The sequence below is a fragment of the Crocodylus siamensis genome, chromosome 10, assembly GCF_052110815.1.
Source record: "Crocodylus siamensis isolate JL-2025a chromosome 10, ASM5211081v1, whole genome shotgun sequence".
Classification (NCBI taxonomy): Eukaryota; Metazoa; Chordata; order Crocodylia; family Crocodylidae; genus Crocodylus; species Crocodylus siamensis.
The window spans coordinates 42,238,909-42,265,794 of record NC_143404.1 but is presented as its reverse complement, the minus strand read 5'-3'; the positions used below and the strand labels follow the sequence as shown (position 1 = coordinate 42,265,794).

Genomic DNA, 26,886 nt, shown 5'->3' with positions numbered 1-26,886 from the left:
CTACACATGTGCATTCTGTAAATTTCATTTCTTATCTAGAAGTGTCATTTCTGCAGAAATTAAACTTATATAGAAAGTCTGCCTAGCAATAATTATGTAAAAGAAAATTATCCTATCTCTATATATGATAGTTAGTGTCATAGAGGCAGTCCAACAAACATCTATAAAAGAGGCAAAAAAGCAGAAAGCAGCAGAGACGACAACTGGAAAACTCTGTGGGCCTGATCACCCCGCAGACCGGTTCTCAGCCTCCCCGCCTGGGCGTATCCCAGCGAAAACAAAGGCCTCAGAAATCCGACAACTGACAACGATTCACCGTGTTACAGTATTGCTTTGTATTTCCCATTCATGAGCCGTTGACCAGTTCTGGGACTTAAGGAGCCGGCAGCCGCACCTAGCTTTGGACTAGCTCCACTGTTGGAACGCAAGGGCTGGCTCTGGAACCTCGTGAACCAACGGACACCCTATAGATTAAGAGACACTAACTACTTACTCTAAGTCGTCTACTTGTGCCAACTCGGCGAACCTCGAGGGCGGCTAAGAGCTACCTCAATCCCGCCCCACAAGCCGCGCGCTCGCACAACTCCGCAAAGCCCGCGGCTCCCCTAAGCGGTGCTGGAGCCGCTAGCCCGGCATTTCGCCACACAGTGCAGGGTGCTGGCCAAGGGGGACAGAGGGGCAAGCTTCATCCGTTCCCTCCCCCCCGGTCACTCCTGAGAGGCAATTGGCTAGTAAGGATTATAAAATTATTTTTCTCTAGGTATTTCCTTACTTCACCACAGCCAAAAACAGAGTAGAGACTGTGTGTGGCATGTGTATAAAAACTGCCTATAAACAAAACATTTCCCTGGTAAGACGCAGCATCTCTGGCTCCCATTTTCACATGGGCCAAGTTCTCCTTTAAAAGCTACTTAATAGTAATGAATAAACCAGAGCATTTAAGGCAGTGGTCTCCAACCTTTTTTATGGTGAAGATCACTTTTTGAAGTAAAGGGGCAACCCAGGATATACTGCACTCCACTGCCCTCCCCCCCACCCACCAGGCCACTTTGTGCAAGAGGGAAAGGGGGGCATTGAGGCCCCCATGGTGGGGCAGGGAGTGGGGCAGGGATGAGTGGGACCCTGGCCCAGCTGAGTGGCAGGAAGGTTGCCCCCCTCATCTGTGTGTGGGACAGAGGCAGCTGTGGGTTGGGAGTGTGGTGCACCTGCATGGCTGGGGTGGGAGGGGGCTGTGGGTCTAGAGTACAGGGAGGGGACCAGAAGGGCTGGGGGGCAGGGGCTACGGGTCCAGAGTGAGAGGCACCGGCAGCACTGGGGGGTGGGACAGAGGCTTGCAAGTGAGGGGCAGAGGCAGGGCACAGGTATATCACTGCCCCCCCCTCAATCTACTGCATGCCCCACTACACCTCTGCCTTATCCCCTGCCTGCCCAGTGGTGGGAGGCATGTGGTGTTGGGCCTTGGTCAGGCCTGGTGTTGGGACAACCAGCCCTTCCAGGGTCGCATGTGGGGGGCTTCCGCCAGTGGGATGAGCCTTGCCCTCTACCCGCGCAAGGCCATCCCTGGGTCTAGTGCTGGGCCAACTGGCCTGTCCAGGGTTGTGCGGGGAAGAAGAGGGGGGGGGTGTCCAGTGGCAGGAGCCCCTCCCCACCCCAATGTGGTCCCAGACAAGCTGATTATCCCAGCACATGGCCTGGGAGTGGCCAGGTGCAGTGTGTGTCCCGTCGCCAGGCTGAGCCGCATCTCCTGCCCACCCAGTGGCAGGGCATACATGGGGCTTGTCCGGGGCCAAATGGGGGGGGGCTCCCACCGCTGGGCTGAGCCTCATCCCCTGCCCACCTGGTGGCAGGACAGTCAGCCTGTCCAGAGCCACATGGGGGGGAGGGACCAGCAGCGGACACCCCCACCCCCACGGCCCTGGATGGGCCGAGCCCCATCCCCCCCACCTGCCTGGCTCCGGGACACCCACAGTGCCAAGGCCTGGCCGGGCCTGGCGCTGGGACAACTGGCCTGCCAGGGCTGCATGGAGGGGCCCCAGAAGTGGAGCAGGAGCTCAGGAACAGTAGGACCCAGGGGGAGCTTCAGCAAGCTTAAGCAGACCAGCCCTGCCCCACCTGGACAAGCAGTCTGCCTCAGCCTGCGTACAGATTGGGGCGCAGGCTGCCACTGTGGGCTAGGGCCACAGCTGCACTGGGCTCTTTCCCACGGGGTGGGGGGGTGGGGGGGTGAGGCAGGGGCTCAGCTCAGCTACACTTAGGGTGGGTGACGCTGTGCGGGGCCTGTAGCCACCCAACCCCTTCTCCCAGCACCACAGCCCACCCCAAGCACAGCATGAAGAGCCTGGCATGGCACCTGCCCCAGCCCACAGCAGCAGCGGGCCCTGCTCTGCATGCAGATGAGGGGGCACAAGCCCCCTGTGCCCTCTAGGGGTGTACCCTGCCCCGGCTCAGTCCTCTCACCCCACCGGGGCCACACTTACCTGACCCCTTCCTCCTGGCTTGCTCCCTTCCTCACTACGGAGGCCTTGATCCCCCCGACCCTTCCCTCCCCACCTGCTGGGCTGGAGGGACGGGGCTCAGCCTGTCCCAGTCTCAGACTGACTCTGAGTTTTCAGGATCTATCAACTGGTCGGTGACCACTGATTTAAGGGATCCAGAAGTCTGAAGCGATACCCTGAAACAGCTGAGGGAGATTTCCCAGAGAAAACCAGGGACGAGAAGGAAGGTTGAGGATCTGGTTCCTCAACAAATAACTTGTTGGGGTGGACAACCCTCTTGCAGATGAGTGGACTAACAACAAAAGAAAGTTTATCAGTTGGACAGGGGGCTGGACTCGATCTCCCGAGGTCCTTTCCAGCCCTAATGTCTATGAAATCTATGAATAGATCAGAAATGCTCTTTCAACTTCCTGGGCGTTGACAGACAGTTCCCAAAGAGAACTGCTAAAACTGTCCCTTGTGGAACTAACAATTTTGTGGGAGGAAAGAACCAAACAAAAAAATGTATGGTAAATACTCTGGCTTTGATTTTGCACCTTTTCTTACCCAATCAAATGCCCAAATAGTGTGGGGCAGAGCTGTACTACTACCCAGTGTGTCCAGAGGTGGTGTACAGTGGAATGACCTTCAGAGAGGGTTATCTATGAAATAAGCAGAGGTAAGTCTGATGAATAAGCAGTTGCAGACCAAGCAGAAGCAGCACCATCAGGATGTGGTGAAGACAGCAGATGGTGATGGTTTCCCTCCTGAAAAGCCACATTTATCCTTTGACAGTGCTGTGATGCAGCGAGTATAGGTCACCATTATAATAAGCCTACCCAGTTCCCAGCCATGGGTCTAACAAGTCCTCAGCAGTGGAACAGGCAGAAGATGTTAGAACATTAGTGGCTGTGAAGGTGGACAAAGGCTGCAGCAGAACAAGATCCCAAGGTGTCTTGTTTGCCTCACCATTGGTTCAAGGTCCTATTCCGTCAAAAAAAAGATGTGTAGCAGCTTCTCCACAATAAAAGATGTCATGAAAACAGCTTTTCCAGCACATTCCTCAAGCCCTTTGGTGACCAGCTAATAGCACTGGGACCAGAATTGTGAGGTAGTCATGAACTGGCATGAAGGTGGCAGTTACAAGGTCATCTAGCATTTGGACAAGACAGGAGTGCAATTTGGCAGCTATAACTGTGATGGAGCAGCCCTCTTCTGGATCTGTTCTGCTCACCCCACATGGGGAAGGGCTATAAAAGATGTCCTAAACATAGCCTAATACAGTATTTTATATTTCTTTCTGACTAGATAACCATGCAATCAAAAATACACCATCATAGTGATGGTGACACACCATCATTGCGAACGCCTAGAGCACTGCACTGCAATCATGGCTCAAAAACCCAGGTGGCAACAATTAATGTAGCTGCATTGAGCAAGACCTGGTAAGTGGGAGATGGGCAGCTCAGAGAACATGGAGACAGCCATAACTTCTTCTAAATGGGTAAAGGAAGGACAGTGTTAGCTTCACAGAGTTGGTTTTGCCATTAAAAATTAACTCCTAAACCAACTCAATGAGTTCCCTATCAAAATTAATGTGTGCCTCATGACTCTCCATCTTCAACTGGTGTAGAGCCAATATGCCACTGTCATCAGCGCGTATGCCCTCACTCTTGATGCCACTAATGAAACCAAGAAGAAATTCTATACCAACCTTGACTATGTCCTTTCTGATGTTCCAGAAGGAAAAAGACTTATTTTTCTTGGTGATTTCAATGCCAGAGTCAAAAGGAACTCTAAACCCTACAACAGAAGGAGTAGGAAAGGTCAACTCCAGTGGCATCCTCCTCTTGGTCAAATGAATGGAACATGGACTCACCATCACCAACACCACTTGTTCCGCCAGAAAAACAGGCTGAAGACATTGTGGCAACATCCATGATCTAAGAATTGGCACCAGATCATGTCACCATCCATACACAGGATCAAAGAGATATCCACATCACCCAAGCTATGCTAAGAGCTGATGATTGCTGGACTGATCACCGACTCATCCACTGTTATGTTACTCAAGCTGGCTCTCAAATGATGGCTCCAGCAGAAGCAATGTTGACAGAAGACCAAGCAAGCGACACCTCTTCCACCACTGCTTCAAGAGAGAAGTGGTGAATTCCAATCAACATCAACGGGAATGGGGAGAAGGGGCCCCCTCAACGTCACTTATGAAGAGACATCTGGATCGTCTACCAGGAAACATCAAGATGGGTTTGATGAGAATGACTAGGAGATCCAAGAGTTGACTGATCGTATGCTCAATGCCCTTTGTGCTTGGTAAATGACGCTAACTCCAAACAGAAGAAACCGAATCTCCAATAAACCAAAGCACAGGCTCAAAGGAGGACTTGAAATATGAAGAACAAATGGCAAGATTACTAAGCTAGAGAAATTCAGTATCTCGCTGATATCTACAATATACGTGACTTCTTTAGTGTCACCAAAGCCATCCTGGCACTTGGGGACCAAACCCTTGAGACCTAAGGATGAATGAGACCTGATCAAGGAAAGGGGAGCCATCAATGTCCATTGGAAGAAGCATTTGGAAGACCACCTCAATCAAGACTGTTGTGGATGGACAAGTGTTCTCATCTTCATCTTAAGGATCTGGAACGATAAGAAAATCCCAGACAACTTCAGGGATGTTATGATTATGACAATCTTCAAGAAAGGAGACAAGTTCAACTGTGGAAACTATAGAGGGATTGATTTCCTGTCTACCAAAGGAAAGATCATAGTAAGAAATGCCCAAATCATCTCCTTCCACTTGCTGAAGAGCTCCTCCCAGAATCTCAGTGTGGGTTTAGGGGAGGGGTGGGCAAAATACAGCCCGCCAACCAGATCCAGCCTGCCAGGCCATTCTATCTGGCCTGTAGGCCCCCTAAAAAATTTAGTAAATTAATATTTAATTGCTCCCAGCTGCCTGTCAAAGCTGACAGAAGTCAGGAGCAGTAGGACCCAGGGGGAGCTCCAGCAAGCTTAAGCAGCCCAGCCCAGCCCTGCCCCACCCCCAGCCAGTTCCCCCACACCACATCGCTCCTAGCTGCATCACAGGACCAGAGCATGGGAATGCGCTGGTATTGGGGGGGAGGGGGGACGGTGTGGTGGTGCACACGCACGCAAGCTCAGGGGTAGAGTCATAGATTTCATAGACATTATGACTGGAAGGGACCTCAAAGATCATCAAGTCCAGCCCCCTGCCCCAGGTGTAGGAAGTTAGCTAGGGACAAAGGATCCCAGCAAGATAAACATCCAACCATTTCTTGAATGAGTACAGAGTAGGAGCCTGCACCACTTCTGGAGGGAGTCTATTCCAGGTCTTGGGGACTCAGACAGGAAAGAAATGTTTTCTTATGTCCAACCTAAAATGGTCTTGGAGAAGTTTATGACTGTTGGTCCTTATTTTTCCTTGGGGTGCTCTGGTGAACAGACATTCTCCCAGGTCCTGATGTACACCCCTTATGTACTTATAAGCAGCCACCAGGTCCCCCCACGAGCCTGTGCTTTTCCAGAATGGAAAGTCCCATGGCTCTCAGCCTCTCTTCATAAGACCTATTCTCTTGCCCTCTGACCATGTGCGTGGCTCTCCTCTGGACTCTCTCAAGCTTCTCAACATCCTTCTTGAATTGCAGAGCCCAGGATTGGATGCAGCACTCCAGCTGCAGCCTCACCTAGGCCAAGTACAGCGGAAGGATGACATCCTGAGATTTACTTGAGAAGTATTTATGGAGGCAAACCAGGGTTTTGTTTGCTTTACCAGCTGCAACATTACTTTGGTGGCTCATGTTCACCTTATGGTCAATCATGACCCCCAAGTCTCTTTCAGAAGTGATGCTAGGAAGCGTAGCACTGCCAAGCCTGTAAGTATGGTGCAGGTTTCCCCCCCTGCCCCAAGGTGAAGTATCTTACATTTCTCAGCACTGAACAGCAACAGGTTTGTATCCACCCACTTACTAAGTTTATCCAAGTCAACCTGGATCACTACCCTGTCCTCAGGTGTGGACGCCATGCCCCAAAATTTAGTGTCATCGGCAAACTTAGCCAGTGTGCTTCTGACACCAATGTCAACATCGTTGATAAAGATGTTAAAGAGAACCAGACCAAGGACAGAGCCTTGGGGCACACCATTGGTCATGGAGTGCCATACTGATTCGCTACCATCAACCACTACTCTCTGGGTCCGATCTCAGAGCCAATTTTTTGTGGGTGTCAGTTGCCAGCTGTCCCATTTGGTTCAGCAGAGATCCAATGTTACCCTTGCTTCCCCGCCCCTCCCCCCTCCGACTCCCTACATATCTGAAAAAGGACTTTTTGTTATCCTTGATATGTGAAGCCAAATGGAGCTCAGCTGTAGCGTTGGCTTTCCTGATCCACTCCCTGCAGGTACAGACCAGTGCTGAGTACTCCTCCTTGGTGGTAATTCCAGCCTTCCAAGCTTTATAAGTCTCTCTTTTGAGGCACAGGAGGTCCTCAAGTTCCCTGCTGAGCCAAGGGGGTTGCTGTGCCCTTTTGCTACCCTTCCTCCAAGATGGGATGGAAATCCCTTGTGCTGTCAGGATCACTCCCTTGAGGAGCAACCACTCCTCTTGGACTCCTCTTCCTGTTGAGTCATGGTCCCTTAGGGCCTTGACAATGAGCCTCCTGAGCTTGTCAAACTCAGCTTTCCTGAAGTTGAGGACTTCTGTGTTGCTGACTGACTTGCCAGCTTTGCAGTGAATAGTAAAAGAGATCAGCTCATGGTCACTTTCACCCAGCTTTCCATCGATTCTTAGGTTGCTGACTAGGTCATCCCCTTTGGCCAGGACCAGGTCTAGCAACGCTTTACCTCTCGTCAGTCCACAGACCAACGAAAGGTAAAGCATTGCTGGACCTCGTCCTGGCCAAAGGGGATGATCTAGTCTTAATGCAGTGGTTCTCAACCTTTTTAGATTCAAGGCATCCCTTGAAAAATGCCTGCTCACGGAGCTGCAGCTAGCTGGGAAGGGCCATGCCCTGCAGCCCAGCCCGGCCCCTCCACACCCACCCTCAGCAGGCACATGAGCCGCAGCAGAGTGGAGCTAAACTTCCAAACAGACGGTAAGCTGTTTAGCCTCAGACGACTCAAGCGCCAAAACTAAGACCACCCTGACCTGAATCACTGAGCTCCAGTAGACTGATGATGCTATAGTGTGTGCTCACTCAAAAGCAGAGCTTCAGGCAATCAATGATGTCTTTACCGAGGCATACAAGAAATTGGGATTGACACTTAACATTCACAAGACTAAGGTACTCCACCAACAAGCTCCTAATGAACAGTCCCCAGCTCCAGGGATCCAGATCCTGTGAGACTCTAGAGAATGCTGAGTATTTCCTGTACCTTGGAAGCCATCTCTTGCAGAAGGCTAACATCAACGAAGAAATCCAACAATGCCTCAAATGTGCAAGCACAGCCTGAAGAAATGAGTGTTCAAAGATTGCAACATCAGTTCTGAAACCAAGCTCAGGGTTTATCAAGCAGTTGTGATCCCCACCTTGCTGTATGGAGCTGAGACATGGACACCATACAAGAGACATCTAAAGTTATTGGAGAAGTACCATCAATGCTGCCTGAATCCTCCGAATCCAGTGGGAAGCCAGACACACCATGTTAGCATCCTCCTGTAAACAAACACCATGAGTATTGAGGCAACAATCGGCTGCTATCAAGTTTGCTGGGCCAGTAATGTCATCTGGATATCCAACTCCAGGCTCCTGAAGCAAGTTTTATTCTCCCAGCTCAGCCAAGATGTACACTCACGAGGAGGTCAGAAAAAGCGTTTAAGAGATGTCCTCAAGACCAGCTTAAAAAAATGCAGCATTGATGTTAACCTGTGGAATATTATTGCCTAGACTGCAGCAAATGGAGGAAGAACCTGTTGCAGGGATCTCAGTACTTTGAAACCTCATGACAAAAGCAGGAGATGGAAAAGTTAGAGCAGCAGAAACTGCATGCCATGGACCAAAGCAAGACTCCAGCACCACCCATCCCACATGGAAACTAACGTGTGACCTGCAGTAGAGTGTGTCAACCTCAAAAAGGCCTCATAAGCCATCTTTGGACACACAGATAAGACAATCATCCTCAACTGCGAGGGACTGCCAAAGAAGATATCTGCTACTGTGCTGTATGTCACAGAAATGAGCGCATAGACCACTGCCATAGTGATTGCCAAACCAACTGTATCAACAGCCTCAATGTAAGGGTGAACCATATAAGTGGAATCTAAGCCGATTTTAATAGAGTAGGTAGGTACCCAATTTCTTTCTTTATCTCACTGCCTATAGACTGACATCGCCTCAGAAGGGAACTTGCTGAGAACGATCCTGTGGAATCCTTGAGAGCAGAATTCTCCTCTAGGTCTGAGGTGATGTGCAATTATTTATACAAGTGAAATTGGAGCCTGAAGTTATTTAACTTAGAGTCCCAGAGAAAAAATGATTTGCATATTATATTATTATCAGGGATAAGACACTGTCCCAGACAGAAGCTACTAAATTAGCTAGCCTTACTGAAAACAGTCTGTTACAAGCCAAACTTGATTTAAAACAATAAATGCTTGGCATGAAGCCCCTTGCTCAGTAACATAATAGCTGTCCCCCCCTTGCCTGCTTCAAACATCCAAATGAGAAGAATTTACAAACAGGAAAAGAAGGATTTCTTCACAAAATGTAACTACTCTAATGTAAGTCTGTTTCTCAAGAAAGATTAGCAGGTCAGATTCTTAGCAGGCTTCATTTTGTGGACCTTGGTGTAAAGAAGAAACTGAGCGAGGATCACGGCAATCTCAAACTGTATGCTCTCAGAGTATAAAGAGCCTTGCATGGGCACAGCAAAAGAAAGATGCTGCTATCAAAATGACCATCTATGTGCACCTACAGTGGAATCCACATTGATATGCATAAAGAAAACAGATACTTGCAGGGAGACAGTCACAGTTCAGCTATACATTTCATGATCTACAGCAAGGGTTTTTTGGCCAGAGCGTTGAAAAAAACACAATGTCTACCTTGTAAGGTGCTGGAGTGCCAGTATGCCAGAAAAACAAAACCAGGGGAGGCATGTGGCGGCACAGTAGGGGGTGCTACTATGCAGAGCCACCCACCTCACTGTGCCACACCCAAAAAACTTGCTTAGGGAGTCTGCCATGAGGTGCCTACAGCTGGCTGTCCCGCTTCCTGGAGACCACCTGCAAGCCTGGGATAACACTACCACCACCTGGGCACTGGTCTTTGTTAGGGCTCTGTGCAGCCCCCCAGGGCGCACAGACCCTGCTAACCTTGCTCACAGATAATGTTGCTTTGCTCACAGATAATATTCCTGGATGCCTCTTTCATCCCAAAGCATCCCGAGATAACTGCAGGTGGGGCTGAGGGAACATAAACAGACAAGCTCACCTGCCCAAGCTGGGAGCAAAAAGGCCTGCCTCTCCCCCCTCCACAGTACTACAGCAAGGCATGTCTTTACCTTTATTGATCGGGGGGAGGAGAAAGGGGGGGTAGAACAAAGAAGTCAGAATGCACTTTGAGCAAACATAATCAGAGTCTTAAACAGTCTTGGACATCATAATCCTTTTAAAACGCATCTGGCCTAGACATAAATCCTATCTCCTGGCTAACTTCCAAATCTTTACTTACAGAGAATCATCCAGGCAACAGCCTGGAGGCACTTTGTTTGTGGCTTTTCAAAATGCCCACTGGAGGAGGGGAGCAAGCTTCCCCCTCCCTTAGGAATTTACCTAGCCCGGTCACCCTAGGTGACCAGGCTGGACCAAGTAGTAGCATTTTGTAAGAGAGGGGGCTAGCTGAATTGACCCAAACAGAGACAGACAGAGGTGGATTTCTTCACAGGGTGGTTAAAAAATCATATTTTATAGTAAATATTAGGTTTTCTAAAAATTCTAAACCTGTTGACAATAAATAAAACTTCGTATGCTACCTTTGTTGTTTTTTTTTTTTTTTTTGTTAAGCATGGTATGATGAAAGAAGAAGAAAAAGAGGGAAGGGGGGAAAGAGGGAAGAGAGAGAGAGGGGAGGGAAAGAAAAGAGGAAAGAGAGAGACCAGGGAGAAGAAAGGAAAAGAGAAAAAGGAGGGAAGGGAAAGAGAAGGAAGAAGCTATGAGAAGCTGCTGCCAGAGCCTGGCTGCCCCCCATCCCCTCCCCGCCCTCCAATGCAGGCACACAGGTAAGCAGTGCTAGTACCAGGCCCATGAGGCAGCAGCCACCACCACTACAGCTTGTGCCCTTCCCCACAACAATGCAGGCAGACAGGTAGGTACAGAGGCAGTGCCAGGGAGTAGCTTGCTGTGTGGCATGGTGGCTGGGCTCAGGCCCCAACCCTGGCCAGCAGTGCAGCATAACCTGCTTGGGTCCCTGCCAGCAGCCTTAGCAGAAATCAGGGACAGTGTGCCCCCTGCCACGAGTTACCCCTGATTAGTGAGACTGGGGCCGACTAGCCTCTTCCCGATGGAACTGTACTGCGGGCAGGAGCGAGGCAGGCTCAGCCACATGGGACAGGTGATGGGGGGCCTGGGGAGGAGAGGCAGCACTGGGAAGGATGGCTATGGGGGGGGCTAGGGCATGTTTTGGGGTGGTTATAGCTCCCCAAGTCCCCCCAGCACCTCCCTTAATTAGGGACCTACCAAGTCAACAGAGGGAGCAGGCTATGCAGCACCTACTTTAAATCTTTAAGGTTTCCCGGTGTGCTCCCCGACCACTGATTGCCCTCACTCCTGTTCTGCAGGGAGGCAAAAACCTCAGTTTTAAATACGGTGTTGTTTTTGCTGCTTCCTGCTTGTTGGCCATGGGGCCCTGGCAGCCCTACTGTTTGTTGCTGACTGGTGAAAACTGACGTTTTCACCTCCACGTGGATCAGAAGCAAGCAGTGGGGGGGGGAGGGGGTTCATGGGGAACCTGCAAAATCGGCAGGAGTGGGGTGCGTGGTGGCTCCTTTGATTTGCAAGTTCCCCCAAGCACCACCATAGACTTGGGGGCAGGGTCAGCAGAACGCAAGCAGCATCCCTGAATCCCTACCTGTGTTCTCCTGACCCAGCCCCTGGTGTCTGCCATGGTGCTGGGAGCTCTCACTACTCTGGAGAGCCCAGAGCAGCAACTTAAATTTTTTTTTTTAACATTTTCCTTGGCACACCTTCCTGGCATGCCAAGGGAAATGTCTCCACGTGCTGCTAATTGGCACATGTCGGGGGTTGCCTATCCCTGGTCTACAGTAATTGTGAATTAAGAGTTTATTGCAGAAGATGGAAAATGTATTGAGAACAAGAGAACAAGCCAGGATACTGCAGGAGAGGTGGAGGGAAGGGGAGTCCTCTATGGTTAAGACCAATGAATGCAACTCACCGCTATCTTTGTCTCTTTCTTGACACTTATCTAGTAGCTGAACATGAACATTTTGTTAAGTCACTACTAATGGATTCTTCACTTTCTGGCTGTCCAATCAGACACTTGACTTTATCTGTAGAAGTGCTAAGTGCTCATCATTTTCCATACGGTTGCAGTGGATTATCTTTAAGGGTCAGGACAGACAAACTTACTCTCCACTGGGTAAATGAGGACAAGGACTTGCAGAGCATTGCAATAGCTGTTTGCATTTGTGCTCTTACTTCAAGTCTATACACATAACACTTAAGTTGGTTTAAATATGATTTAGATGTACAGATGACAAATGCACATGCCTGTTAAACTGGTTTAAAGCTGCTTGGAATGGTTCAAGAGTGTACCCAGAAATATCAAGTACTCTTAAGCCAGTTTATTGTGAACAATTTCAACCTTACATGTAGATGTCAAACGTTCCATGATGCCGGTCTGGGTCAGTCCTCCAAGCACCCCACAACGCACCAGTCCTCAGACACCTCCCTTCATAACCTGCTGTAACTGACTACTCTGGTACAAAGCCAGAAGTATACTGCGCCCCTGCCCCCCCCCCAACCCCCAACAGTTTTCCGCTTTTGTTGGCAATGAGCTCCCTTGCACTGCTTGGTCAATAAAAGCTATCTTTCTTACAACCAGCTGTGTCCTCACTCCCTACTCAACTGCAGCCCTTCATCATGCACCCCCCCAGCACCTGGGATCCCAAAAAAGTGGGTCCAACAGTCCTCACCTCCCAAACACTCAAAGTCAAGCAAGCATACTGCAGACCTTGGTCTGGTGCAGACTTTTGGTCCTCCAAAAATCAGGATTCTAACAAATGGAAAATTATAACAAATTTGTAAATTTTGCATGTTTAGAATCTAATTACTGGGGGGTCACCTTAAATGCAGTTGTCTTGGATTCAGATAAATACAGTATATGAGCTAAAACCAGAAGATAGTATACACAAATTATGTTTGTAGCAAACTGAAATATAACAACTGGCAACAAGTATTAATATCTGAAATAATATATGTAATTCCAGTGAGCAACCCAGAATTTTTCTAGTCCTTTATGATATTTCCCTCTTCTCAGTTACAGTATGTGAAATTTGTCCACAAGCACTCAGCTCCTATACCTGTACTTGTACATACTAGGACCCTTGCCAGAGACTCCAAAAGCAATATAAAAGCAAGCAAGATGTGCCTGGATTTTAGTTATTTTTATTCCCTCTTCTGAAATTAGTCCAGAAACATGAATGAGAGAGAAATGACAATTAGAGTGATCGATGAAAAAAATACCCTTTGTCCTTCCCTCTTCTGAAAGAGTTTTATTTGTGAAGGGACAGGTCTCCCTATTGAGAAGCAAAAATAAAATGAAATATTTTCATCAATGCAGTTTCATTTTTCCTTTAAAAAACAAGATAAAGGTTTAATACTGAAATAAGACATAGAAGTGGGCAAGAGAACCACTAGGATAAATCAATTTGTGAAGGAATCCGACCCGTTCTTGGAAGACTGGATCAACTCAGTGATTAGATAATTAAACTCAAATCAAAGTGATCTGGTCCAAATGTAACATTTCATTTAAATTTCTAAATAAGATCTCTCAATTTCAATGAGATGTTGAAAGAAGAACAAGACAGTGATCCAAAGTGGCCCTCTATGCTTCGTATCTATCAAATAAATGAAGTGATTTCCATCATCTTTTTCTTTTTATTCTAGCTACTAGAAATGAAGAGATAGGCAACATACTTACAAAATGAACGAGATGTAGTCCTCCTTCTATTTGACATTTCCTGATTTACTTTTTCAGAGGCTAGAGAACCTCTTGTTTGAATATTTCTTTTTATTGGGCTCTGTTGTGGTTCTGGTGTCTTCTCTATTCCATGAAAATATTTCATGTGATAATGCAACAGCTTGGCTTTGCGGAATGATTTTGAACAGTCCAAGAACTTGCATCTAAACTTGTGATCTCGGTCAACAGTTGCAGTTTTTGGTGTAATAAAATCATCTGCTCTCTTAAAAGTTTTTGTTACTGTAAGAACAAAACAAACAAATTTCCCCCATGCTTATGCTACATTTATAAAATGATTATCTGAATATAAAAATCGAAGTAATGGACATGCATCTACACATAAAACACATTAGGCATGAAACATTAAGAAAACCACTGCTTAAAAAAAAATCAACAGCTTTGGTGGCTTTGGGCAACTCATCTTGCAGTTATGTTACAGGGTTGATTGTACAGTTTTAGAAATAAGTTAGACAAGGACTTGTATGGCTTGGTTTGAATAGGGATGATCCTGCCTCAAACAGGGATATAGACTAGATGACCAACAGAGGTCTCTTCCACCTCTTCTGCTTTTCTAATTCAGCAGTTTTCTAATTCAGTTCAGTACATACAACTATAACAACAACTCACCTTGCCTTTTTGAAACTGCTCCAAGTATACATTTCTCCATGCCTCTAGACAACTGTTAGTCTAAACTGCTTTTAGAAACTTCCAAGGATAGATTCCACCACCTCTCTAGGTAACTTGCTCCAACACTCAACTACCCTCAGAGTAAAAAAGGTTCTTTCTAATGTTAAACCTAAATTTCTCTTGCAGCAATTCAGGAGTTTATAAGGAGAAAGAAAAACAACCAGCCAGTATCACCAGAAAGGCTGATTTATTAAGAGATAATAAGATCTTACATATACACAGAAAGCTGACTAACAGAAGTTACCCACATTATTTCCTGAATACAAAAACTGAGGGTAAAAAAGAAGCAGTTACTAATTAGGAAAAAGAAAAAGCTTCCCTCCCTAATCCACTCCAAAATGAACTTCCTAACAAGGAAGAAATTTTAACTCCTGATAATTCCAACAAACCTAGACAACAAGACCATGTCAGCAGATCATGAAAAATGCTGCAACCAAAACCTAAAAATATTGTTACTACCCAAAATTGTGCTCATAAAAAATTGAACGGATTAAGAAGTGGCCAGTGAAGTTCAATTGGGCAGAAATAGGAAAATGGGAAAACATTACTTAACTTCAGTTAAGCCTGCCAGTTAAGGAAAATTATGATGCCATTTTATAATGGTCAGTGAAAGGCCTTGTCAGGAATTCAGTATCCAACTCAAACACCTTTCTTTCAAATTCACATTAAGATGATACAGAAAACAAATTTCTAACCTGATCTGACAGACTCAAGTTTGGAGAAAGGGAGGACAGAGGATCAAATAAATAAACCAAAACCTACTCGAGAGGGGAAGGGAAGAGAAGGAAAAATTAACCACAGTGTACAAAAAGAAATCTAATTCAGACTATTCTATATATATATTATATAAAGTCTTAGCCTGTCTTTCTGTAACACTTTATTCATACTCTGTCCTGCTCTTTGTCAAACATACTCAGCAATAAGTTGCCACATTGTTACAAGCAGTTTCCTTATATTTCAGAAAAACACACAAAACAAGCTACCATTCCATAAAAATATAATAGCCCACGCTGTGATATAACATATAGTTACCTCACAAATATAGCTGCAATTTAAATAAAACCAATGATTACAGCCCCACTGACCTGGCACCTCCCACAGCTGCTCTAGACTCACCGTCCAAGCTAAGCAGCAGTGATGGTGGCCAATCAGAAACTTTTGCCCAGCAGTGGTGAGGGGGACGGGCACTTTTCCCCTACGCTAAGCAAGTTTCTGTCTGGCCGCTACCACTGCTGCTCAGTCCAGATGGGTGAGTCTGGAGCAGCCACAGAGTGCGTGCTAGTAACACAGGGCTGGGGTCAGTGGCGGTGGGTTGTCTAGAAAGGCAGTATAGCCACAGAACCACCCCCACCCTGCTGTACGCCCAGGGGGCAGCAGGACATGCCATGACTAGGCAGTGAGGAGCAGGCATGAGGTGGGCTGGGGCTACGTGCTGTTGGCAGTGGCGAGGAGGTGCCGCAGAGCGCGTGGGTTACAGGCTTTTGCGGGGCAGTGGCAGGTGTTGACCAGCTCAGGGGGCATGTACAGGGGACTCCCATGCACACCCCACCATACCCTCAAATCCTTCCCCACAAACCCCACCCTCCCCCACACACAATCACACACCCCACAAACACTGCACACATCCACACCCTCCCTCACACCCCCACAAATCCCACACGATACACACACACACACACACACACACACACACCCCACGCACCTCTGAGTGGAGCCCTGCTCACTACTATGTGCACACACCCCACCCCACAGCCCCTGACAAATCCCACATGCACCCACATCCCTGAAAACCCTCATACCTACCCACCTACATCCACACCCCACATACACACATCCACAGGCCCCCACAAACTCCACCCACCCATACCCCCAACACCCCTCCACACTCCCCACAATATACAAAAGTAAGACTTTATTTTGAGCAATTATGCAATCACCTCCATATACACAATGCAAACAAACCAGGACAAAAATATATTTTTTAATAAAATCAAACATCCACAATAACATATTTTAATTTTTAGCATGTAATACGGGGGTTTTCCCAGTTCCTGGTTCCAAGATGGCAAACCCCCTTCCCAAAAGGAGTAATTCTGGTGGCAAAGGTCAGGGGTTAGGGGCAGGACTTCTAGTCTCAAGATGGCAACCAGGAGGTGAGGCGCTTATCAAGGGGAAGGGCCATCTTTGTGGCCCTCAACACCTCACCAAAAATCATTAAGTGGTCCTCAGGCTGAACTAATTGCCTGCCCCTGCACTAAAGCTTGTTTCTATGTACACAGAAACAGTCTAACATTAAAAAAAACCTAACTGTCTGTCCATAACGCTTTATTCACACTCTGACTGGCTGACAGAAACAGTCAGAGTGCTCCAAGCATGAGGGAGCGCTGCCATGATTCTGAAGCTGCACTGAGGACCGGACAGAGGGTGCTCCCCACCCTGCTCCCTGCAAGAGGCAGAACAGTGGCAGCATAGAGCATTAGGTGGCGGCACTCCATCCTAGCCCCTCCTGCTCCCCTCCCCGTCTTTCTTGACAGGAAATTGGTTAGTTGTAATTGCCAGTGGGTTACATGTCATCACTAGATTTCCTTGCTGTAAGGCAGGAGTGTGCAAAGTCCAGCCCATGGGCCAAATCTGACCAGCAGTGGACTCCATTTCCCAGCAGCCCCTGCCACATGGCTGGGATGGGTCTCCATGAAGACCCCATCCCCAGCTGTGCTGTGATAGCATAAGGCTGGGATTGCCATGGAGACCAGCCCCAGCTGTACTGGTAGGGTAAGGCAGGGCAGGGTAGGCCAGGACAGGGGGCTGCTCTGGAGCTGTTGGGATCTGGCAGCAGGAGCAGCTTGGTCAGGGCCATGATAGAGCTGCGATCTGCAGCCTGCATGCTCAGGGCAGGGGTACATAGGCAGTGAATAGCGGCTCTACCCCAGCTCCTTGCAGCGGCGACAGCTTGGTCTGGACCAGGGGCACAGACATTATCTGCTACCTGTGTGCCCCTACCTGGACCGAGCAGACTGCAGATTCCAGTTCTGCCCTGGCTCCTTGCAGCAGCGACAGCACTGTCCCAAGCCAGAGCAAAGCCGTGATCTGCTGCATGCCCTGACCCTGGCCAAGCTACTCCCGCCACAAGATCCCAGTGGCTTTGGAGCAGCCCTGCCCTGCTGCACACCCTGCCAGCATGGGTAGGGGTCATCTCCATGGCAACCCAAGCCTTCCACTATCACAGTGCAGCTGTGGCAGAGGTCTCCATGAAGACTGACCCCAGCCATGCATGCAGGGGCTGCTGGGAAATGGAGCCCAGCTACCAGCCCAACCCACCATTTTGCCTACCCCTGCTCTAAGGGAAGAGATAAGAGACAATCCTAACCATATCACAAATGGCCAGAGTTATACAAGGCAGTAACAGGACCTACCTTCATGATGGTTCCACTGCCCAACAACAATACCCTATTGTGTTCTTTAGTAAGCAATTAGTGGAGCTCCCATCCAATACCTAAGATATGCCTCCCAGACCTCAAATCTCAGAAATTCAGATTTCAAACCTCAGAAATACCTTCTCTGGATTTCAACAAATTTCAAGTACATTGCCTGCTCTCCACAAGACCATTATTAGCATCTGACAAAGGCTGTTTCCTATGAAAGTTCACGCCTCTTTGAATTAGTCCAGGATTGCTCCACCCCTGGCCCACAGTGTTCCCCAAGGATCTGGAAATTTGGCAGTGGGGAATCGGTGGCAATTAATGCTGCCATTGCTTCCTGTGGCCAAATTTTGAAACCCTCTGAGGGCCCAATCCAGCATGTGGTGGATCCAACTCACAAACCAACCCCACACCACTGATTTGGCCCATGGAGCCCAAAGGCTAGGCATCACCAAGTTAGTCTATATGGTGCCACCCTACCCTGCCTTATGTCTAACTTCACACTAACACAGCTAACTACCTCTCACTACTAATAGAGAAGACACTTAGACAAAGATCACATATAAATACATTTTTAAATGGCAGAATGACATAAGACCATCTGTTTATTCTATACCAGTTAATACTACAAAAACATGCCTTCTTCATATTGCTGTAGGTGCTTAGAATACCACCAACAATTTTATAAAAAAATATAATTCTTCCTCTTACCTGCCAAGAGCCAAACTCAAAAATATTCAGCTCTGTTGTGAAATATTGCATTAATAAGCCTCTAAAATGTTTGTGTGGGATCCAAAACATTGTTTTAAAAAGCATTTCATGTTAAAATTAGTAACTCATCCAGCTGCTTTAACAGCTACATCCATTATTTATTTAAAAGTTTGACTAAATAAAAATTATAGGAAGTGCTAAAAACATTATAATCTAAAGATGTGATTGAAGTATTGGATGCAGCTGCCTAGCTGAACCTGAGGGGTTTTTTTCTGTTTTGTTTTGTTTTTTTACTTAAAGCAAAATACTTTCCTCCAAATACTCTTCACTTACTGAATTAATTTAAAGCTTTAAAATTTGAATAAGCTAAAAGATCAACAGGTAAAGGCAATATTTTTTAATCATGTTAAAACTCTTTCAGGTAAGTTCAGTTGGGTTTAAGAAAATCTAAAATATTGTTTGTTTATGTAAAAATTGGCAGGGGTATAGATGTAATGTAGCAGTTAATTATCTTGCTCTTATTTTTCTTTATTACTGAAAGCTTGCATGGGTTGAATGAAGAATAGTCTTCCTTAGAGAAGTTCATTAAAAAAATCACTTTTAAAATGGCCACCATTTATCACTGTTCTCAGACTAACAGCAGTTACAAGCTACTCATTGCTATGAGAGCCACCACTTCATTCATCCCAAGTGCCCCAGAGTCCCACATCTTCCCCTGAAAGTACTTTGGGGCTTTATTCTCACTATGAACAATGGGAAGCAATGACTATCCTAAGGCTAGCCTGTAGCCTCAACTACATTAAGAACAGAATACGATAGCAATTTTCCAGAGGGCAGTTTTTCATGAATTTCTCTGGGAAAAACCCCTACCATCTTCTACTGATAAATGATGCAGTAATCCCAAAGCTGAACAACTTCCTGGAAGCTACTGTGGAATACTGAAGTGAAGTTGATCATGCTACTCAACTTGCTGGGAGAACATGAGAGGCCCCAAGCCAAATTCTGAAGGTGGTCTAGATGCACTCCTCATCCTATTCATCATACATCTGTCACGATTGTTTTGGTGTAAAGAAACGTTAAGAAGAAAACTCTGCTATAGAAACAGAGGTCCCTTCCCGCCCCCTCCCCCACAACATGCAAATTTCCTAGGGAATCATGATCAAAGGTTGTCTACACATGTGATGATCTTTGCCATTTACAGCATTCTAAAGGCATCACTTAATACACACAGGTGACTTTAGAAAACTTTTAAAATGGTGGAAGCTGCCTTAATTAAACCTCATTGTATGTGTTTTAAATATAAGGCAAACTAAGGTAGTATGTGATTTGAGGGTATGGTGGGGTGTGTTCACCTTTATTTCATGTGTATTACTAATTCCTACCACCAGCTGCAGCTAACAGAGCCAACAAGTTACTCATTATGGGCTGTGCGGGCAGGGGAAGGTTTAGGGGGCAGGTGAAATGAATGTGAGCTGGAAAACCCAACAAGCAGCAGCAGCAGCCAATCCAACTGGCTGCACTGAGCAGCATGAGGCACTTGAGTGCCAGGGTTCATTGTGGAGAGAAGCGGGGTTTGGTCCACACCTCGGGCCCTGGCTGCCCACCCACCTCCCCTCTGGCACAGTGCCAAAACAGGGCCAGCCTGGCCCCTTCTTTCCTCTGTAGGGCAGAGGCATCCTTGAAGTTGGTGGTAAGTAGGATGTAGTTATATTTCCTTCTGGTTATGGTGTTTCATGTCACATAACGAGAAGGAAATACAACTACATCCTGCTTACCACCAAACAACATCTAGGTAAACAAACTATTCCAACTTTTCTCTGAGCCTAATCTGCATATAAAATGAACTGTTCCAAACAGGAGATTTTATCACATATTCAACTCCCCTATGAAATATAAACTTTCATTTCTACCCAAAACTTTTACAGTCTTTTCTCCTATGCCTGAAGATGGGTGCATATGCCCAAAAGCTTGCCATTAAAGATATTTTTTTCCAAAAATCTAGTTGATCTAATAAAAGATATCGCCTCTACCATGAGTTCTGATTCCTAATCCTCAAAGGGAATTTACAAAACATATTTTGCAGACAAGCCTACAAACTTCACTTCATCAATCTACTGGATACAAAAAATAATGGATTCAATGTAGATATTAGATTTATGGCACATTATATAACCTGCCTACCATCTGATAACCCCAAGTAACCTCTCTACAATTTACCAGCAACATTCTATCACCAGGTCACCATTCCCCCTTCCACCGCACCACCTGTCTCTCTCCCATTGTCTCTCGCCCCCTCTGACCCTCACTGCCATGCATTTCCATTCTCACTGACCTGCATTCTTGCATACTGGCTTCTATCTCATCCAGGAGAGCACAAAACAACTGCAAACTCTCCCTCTACCTGAAGAAAGGTGTTTGTTCCTGAAAGCTTGCAAAGAACACTTTTTCCAACTATTTAGTTGGTCTAATAAAATACATCACATTTACCCAAAGAACCTGGTCTGCCTATGTCCTTAGACCAGTGGTTCCCAAACTCTTTTGCTGCAACCTGCTGCTGGGAGTGGAAGGCAGCAGTGGCCCGGGGACACGGGAGCTCCTGGCACATGGAGCAGCTCATCCTTTGTGTGCAGCACCGCCAGAATTGCCCCCGCAACCCTCATTTGGATCACAACCCAAGGTTGAGAACTACTGCCTTAGACCGACACGGCTACAACCAACAACCTTGAATGACTCAGGGTTCTAAATGCACTAAATGCAAGGGGTTCTTATCAGTCTGAAGATCATGGTCCAGCTACTTGATGGCTCATCAACAGGGATCTGGGTTTTCTGTTTCCCATGGAAAAACAGAGAAAACCACAGATTTCTAATTTTTATCACAGAAAACATGGATTTTCCCTTTTAGAAGGGAAACCCGTGGATTTCACCCTTTTGCAAAGAGCTCTTTGGGGGTTGAAGGGCAGGGGTGGGGCAGGGAAGCTGGCTGGGGGCTGAGGGAGCTGGGAGGTTTAGAGCCAGCCAGGCACGGGGGGGTGCAGCCTCCCCACTCCTGGCTGGAGTACCCGGCCAGCTGCAAAATCTGCCTCCTCCCCCTCAGCCAGCTCAGGCACTTTCCAGCCAGGAGGTAGGGTTTGCAGCTGGCCAGGCACTCCAGCCGGAAGCGGGGAGGCTGCATCCTCCCCCCGCACCAGAGTGCCTGGCCAGTGGCAAACCCTGGGTTGCAAATGCTGCACTCACCACCCTACTGTCCTCCCCGCAAGAACATTGTGCCTGAAAATCCCCATAGGAATACATGTGGTTGACATTATGTCATCCCCCAAGGCCCTCCGGAGGGCAGCATGTGCACCCTGGCGTGGCAGAGTTGTGCAGGAAAGCTGGCCAGGGCAGCGCAGAGCTCGCAGTGGCAAGCAGCTTTTGTGCACATCCCCCTGTGCGCTGCCACACCGGGTTGCACACACTGTGCTCTCAAGGGCAGCAGGGTGGGAAGCACAAGCCTGCAGCACGCACCCACCCTGCCTCAACCCCCCCCACCACATCTGTGGGGGTGCGGGGCCCCCCTGCCCCCCAGGAGTGCACGCAGCTACTGGAGTTGGCCCCACCCGAGCATGCAGCTGGGGGGAGCAGATTGTGTTCCTGCTGCAGCAGCTGCTGCCTTCAGTTGGGAGCAGAGGGCTGCAGACCTGGTTCCCTGGCTCCATAGCCCTGGCAGCTGGGGCCCCTCTGGCAGGGCTGGGGGGTAAGGGCTGTGGGTGGGGGGAAAGGGCCACAAACAGGGCTGTTGGGGGCATTTAATTTTAACCACGGATTTGGAGGGTTTTATCAGAAAATCTGTGATTATTTAACATGGAAAACCAGGATCCTTGCTCAGCAGGAGGGAGCTGTTTACAGTCAAGCCAGGCTACACTAGGCCACACTGATTTAGAAGCCCCACTCACCATGGATGTAATTGTTTTGAGGATTATAAATTGTAGCCCTCTGGTTCCTTACAAATTAATCAGTGGGCAAATGATGAAGACAAGCCTCACTCTTAACTGGCACCATGATCTGTGCTATGCTCCCACCCCCATCCCCCTCCTGGTTCCTGTAAGCCAACCTAACCCGGTACACACCTCTTTTATGGTGGGTCTCAAGCCCAGGGCTTCCAGTTCCCAGAGGAGTCCACATTTAAGTTGCACTGACATCAAGCAGCCCTACTCAGTCATGGGCTCATGAACCCCCTTGGAACTGGCTTGGTTTTAAGACGGACCAAAGGAGTAAGTCATCAAGACTTCATAGTATCGTAGAACATTAGGATTGGAAGGGACCTCAGGATGTCATCTAGTCCAAACCCCTGCTCAAAGCAGGATCAATTCCAACTAGATCATCCCAGCCTTTAAAACAACAACACTCCCCCTCACCCCAAAGAAGACAGCTTAAACTAGGGCTGGCAAACTGTAAATTCTAGGCTGCTGAGCAGCCTTGCCCACTGGCAGAGCAAGAAGCTCAATTAGTCCCTGCAGTGGCGAGCAAATACCTTGCTTTGCTTCTCACATCTCTTCATTGAAGATTCCCATTGCACGGCAACCTGTCACTTAAACATTGTTTAGTCAGAGGCTGTAAACTCAAGCATAGGCAAGGAGGAACATGTACACACAGCAAATGCACACATATGTTCCTTGCAATTAAGAGCTGAAGATCACCAGCTTTCTGACCAAGCATTCAGATAAATAAGTGAAGTGCACACACCTCAGCTGGGAGGTTCCTCATGCAGGAGTTAGGGGACAATGACACGATGGAGTCTGGGCAAAAGGGGAAGCAAGGGATAGGTTCCAATCCACTGACAAAGCATGCCTACAATATGCCTCCCCAATCTCCAGCCTGATTGACAGGCAAGATACAAATCATCTTGTTGGCAATCCACATGAAGGAATGGGCATGAGTGGGTGACACTAGTACAGCTCTTCCACCAGCTTTCCCCACTCCAAGTTCCCTCTTGCCAGCCACAACACAACCCAGAGATGCACACAGCCCCTCAGCTGGTCGGCTCTTCCCTGATGCTGCCCCTCCAAACCCCACCAGCCTGGCTACCACCAGCCATTCCCCAGTGCAGCACAGTTCCCCAAGCTGTGTAATTTGTGCTGCCATGTAGTTCCAGACTTCCTCACGGTCTCAGGTTACATTGTATGGCATCTGGCACCTCCTACACTACAGAACTACAGCAAGGCACTAAACTTGTATCAAACCGTAGTGTAGCAGAAAGCCTTCTTTGTACATTTCCCTTCTGGACATTGATATAATAGAAGCAACTTCTTATCTCTCACCCCCACCCCAATTTTTGTGCATTTATTTTCCTTCTCACTATTGGCAGAGACCTAGCATGCTCATTGCAAGGGTGTGGCAAGGCTCAGAGTAAGCCAGAAAGCTGAATTGGCTTTCTGTATGAAAAACCTAAAACTACATCTATATATCAATTAAGTTCAGTATCACTAAAGAATATAAAAGAACCAAAATATCCACTTCAAAGACTGTAAATATATCCTGTGCTAACCTAACTCACTGTCCCCAGCAGCCTTTGATCCTCACTATCTCGCATCACATTTTTATATATTTCTTACAGTGCATTTTTATATTTCATCTGTCTTATCTTTACCATGGCATTCTGTATTTTATATTTTACACTTTTAAAACCTTAAGGAATGTACTCCCTGTAGAATGAAGTTATATCCTGGACCATTGTTAAAAACTGCATTGAAAATGTAATTGTATATTTGGTGGTCCCTTGAGTGAATGTGAGTGTATGGAGATCAGTATGTAATTAAGTGGCAATAGCTTAGCCAAAGGAACTTAACAAGCTGTTTTAAACTAATCAAGCCAGGGAGCTGATTTCTAGAACTAAGCACTCACCCTATGAACTATTCCTGTAACCCATGACAATACAGCCATTAAGTCAATAAATCAAGGGTGGACTCCCAAAACTTCAGGTACCAGCAGACAGAGACCCCTGTGACTGACAGCTGTCATGTATTACTCAAAACCCACAAGGGACAGCAACCTCTTGGACTGGGTAGCCAAGATGATGCTGGGGGATCACACAAGTCTACCAGAAAGGGGATAAGGAACAGTGAAGCGTGATCCTCAGTAGCACCTTCTTATCCAGCACCTGACCTACAGAAGGACAAGGAGGCAACCCCCTTCTGGAGAAGACATCGCCTTAAAGGAAGCTGACTATCACCAGCAGACTCCAGGGCCTTGGATAGGTAGATATAGTGACATCAGTGCTCTCACAAGCACTACAGCAGCTACTATACTACCTGGGTTGGAATGGGGGGTGGGGGAAGAGAGAGAGAGAGAGTGTGAGTGAGTGTGTGTGCGTACGCGCCAGTACCACCCATAACTCAAAGTTTGCATTTACAATTTTATTGGTAACTTCACATTCCATCCAATAAACTAGAATTTATTATGATCCTGTGAGTTGGCCCTTTCTAGCCAACAGCAGCACATCTACTAAGTTTTGAGCTGTACCTAATGCACTTTAAATGAAGTGCAAAAGTTATAGCACCTTTGGAAATGCCTGCCATGCACATGTATAGGCATCAAAAATTTAGTGGGTAGATATGCCTATCTGTCAGTGCAGGTTAAAATCTGACAAACTACAGCCTATACATGCAAGAAGCAGTTTCAATGAGCACTAGTCAAGATTTGATTGGTATCTCCAGGTAGGTCTGGACCTGATTAATGAGGTATTTCCTGGGAGCTGGATATAATACTATATGGAAATGTATTTCCTGGAAGTCAGAAACTGTAATTATGACTGAGGGTCACCAGTCTGTAATGAGGTCTTTGTGACCAGTTGTTTATCCTGCACCAGAACTTAACTCTTTCCTAGACTTCTTGGAAAGCACATCTCTCTCAGTGCACGACCAACACCTTGAGACTAGCTACCCCAGTTAAGGAAGTCATATTTAGCCTCAAGGCAGCCAAGGTTCTTTGAGTAGACATGATATCTTTTATAAAACCAACTGAGTAGTTAGAAAAAAAATGCTTGGCAAGCTTTCAGTCACCCTTCTTCAGGCATAGGGGAGTCTCTGCTGTTCTGAGACTCCAAGAAATGAAAGAAAATAAAAGTGTGGCAGGATGTCAGTGAAAATTTAAATAGGTAGAATTAGAAAGACAAAAGGTGAGGCAGAGAGGGGAAGCAGACGGGGGAGGGGGAGGCAAAAGGGAGCAGGGAAAAAAAGGCTGAAGGGAGATAGTGCACTGAGAGAGTACAAGGTAGAAAAGAGGCTGTTAGGCCTCTGTTAGACCTGGTGAATCAGCTGTCAGGCAGGTTGTAATGCATCAGAAAACCAATGTCTATATTGAGCCCATGATTTTTTTGTATCCAGATTTCATAGACAGTAGGGCTGGAAGATCATCGAATCCAGTCCCCTGCCCAAAGGGCAGGAAGTCAGCAGGGATCATAGGATCCCAGCAAGATAAACATCCAAATGTCTCTTGAAGGCGTTCAAAGTAGGTGCTTGAACCACCACCAAAGGCAGGCTATTCTAGACCTTGGGGGCTCGGATAGTAAAGAAGTTCTTCCTTATGTCCAGCCTGAAACAGTCTTGCAGGAGTTTATAACCATTTGGCCTTGTCATCCCTTGGGGCGCACTGGTGAACAAAAGTTCCCCCAGATCCTGGTGAACACGCCTGATAAACTTATAGGTGGCCATCAGACCACCCCTGAGCCTGCATTTTTCCAACCAGAAGAGTCTCATAGCTCTCAGCCTCTCGTCGTAAGGTCTGTTTTTCCTGACCTCTGATCATGCACGTGGCTCTTATCTGGCCTCTCTAAAGTTTTTCCACATCCTATTTGAATTGTGGAGCCCAAAACTTCACCAAGGCCAAGTACAAGGGGGGAATGATGTCCTGGGATTTGCTTGAGAAGCATCTATGGATGCAAGCCAGCGTTTTCCTTGCTTTACTAGCCACAGCACACTGAAGGCTCCTGTTCATCTTATTGTCAATCATGACCCCCCAAGCCCCTTTCATCCATAGTGCTAGCCAAGCCTATAAGCATACTGCAAGTTTTTCTTTCCAAGGTGGAGATCCTTGCATTTTTCATTGTTAAACATCATCAGGTTCTCGCCCGCCCATTTCCTGAGCATATATATCATGGTCAGCCTGGATCACCCTCCTGTCCTCAGGTGTGGATGCTTTTCCCCAAAGCTTGGTATCATCCGCGAACTTGGCCAGTCCACTTCTGACTCCAACGTCCACATCATTAATGAAGATGTTGAACAATATAGGTCCAAGTACAGAGCTTTGAGGGACACCACTTGTCACAGGGCACCATGATGATTGACTTCTGTCAACCACCACATCTGGGTCCGACCACAGAACCAATT

General features: G+C 47.2%; 1 protein-coding gene across 12 annotated transcripts in view; it reads right to left on the bottom strand.

Moving 5' to 3' along the window:
• Nucleotides 1–26,886, bottom strand: part of PHF20 (PHD finger protein 20) — a 210,843-nt gene that overhangs the window by 110,263 nt on the left and 73,694 nt on the right. For 9 of the 12 annotated variants that reach the window (XM_090064533.1, XM_090064538.1, XM_090064527.1 and 6 more), the window contains one exon: nt 13,668–13,946. The exons of the other annotated variants lie outside the window; for them this stretch is intronic. In XM_090064533.1, the coding sequence (XP_089920659.1) occupies nt 13,668–13,946 (279 nt within the window). The remainder of the gene's footprint in view (nt 1–13,667; nt 13,947–26,886) is intronic. 12 annotated transcript variants of the gene reach the window in all.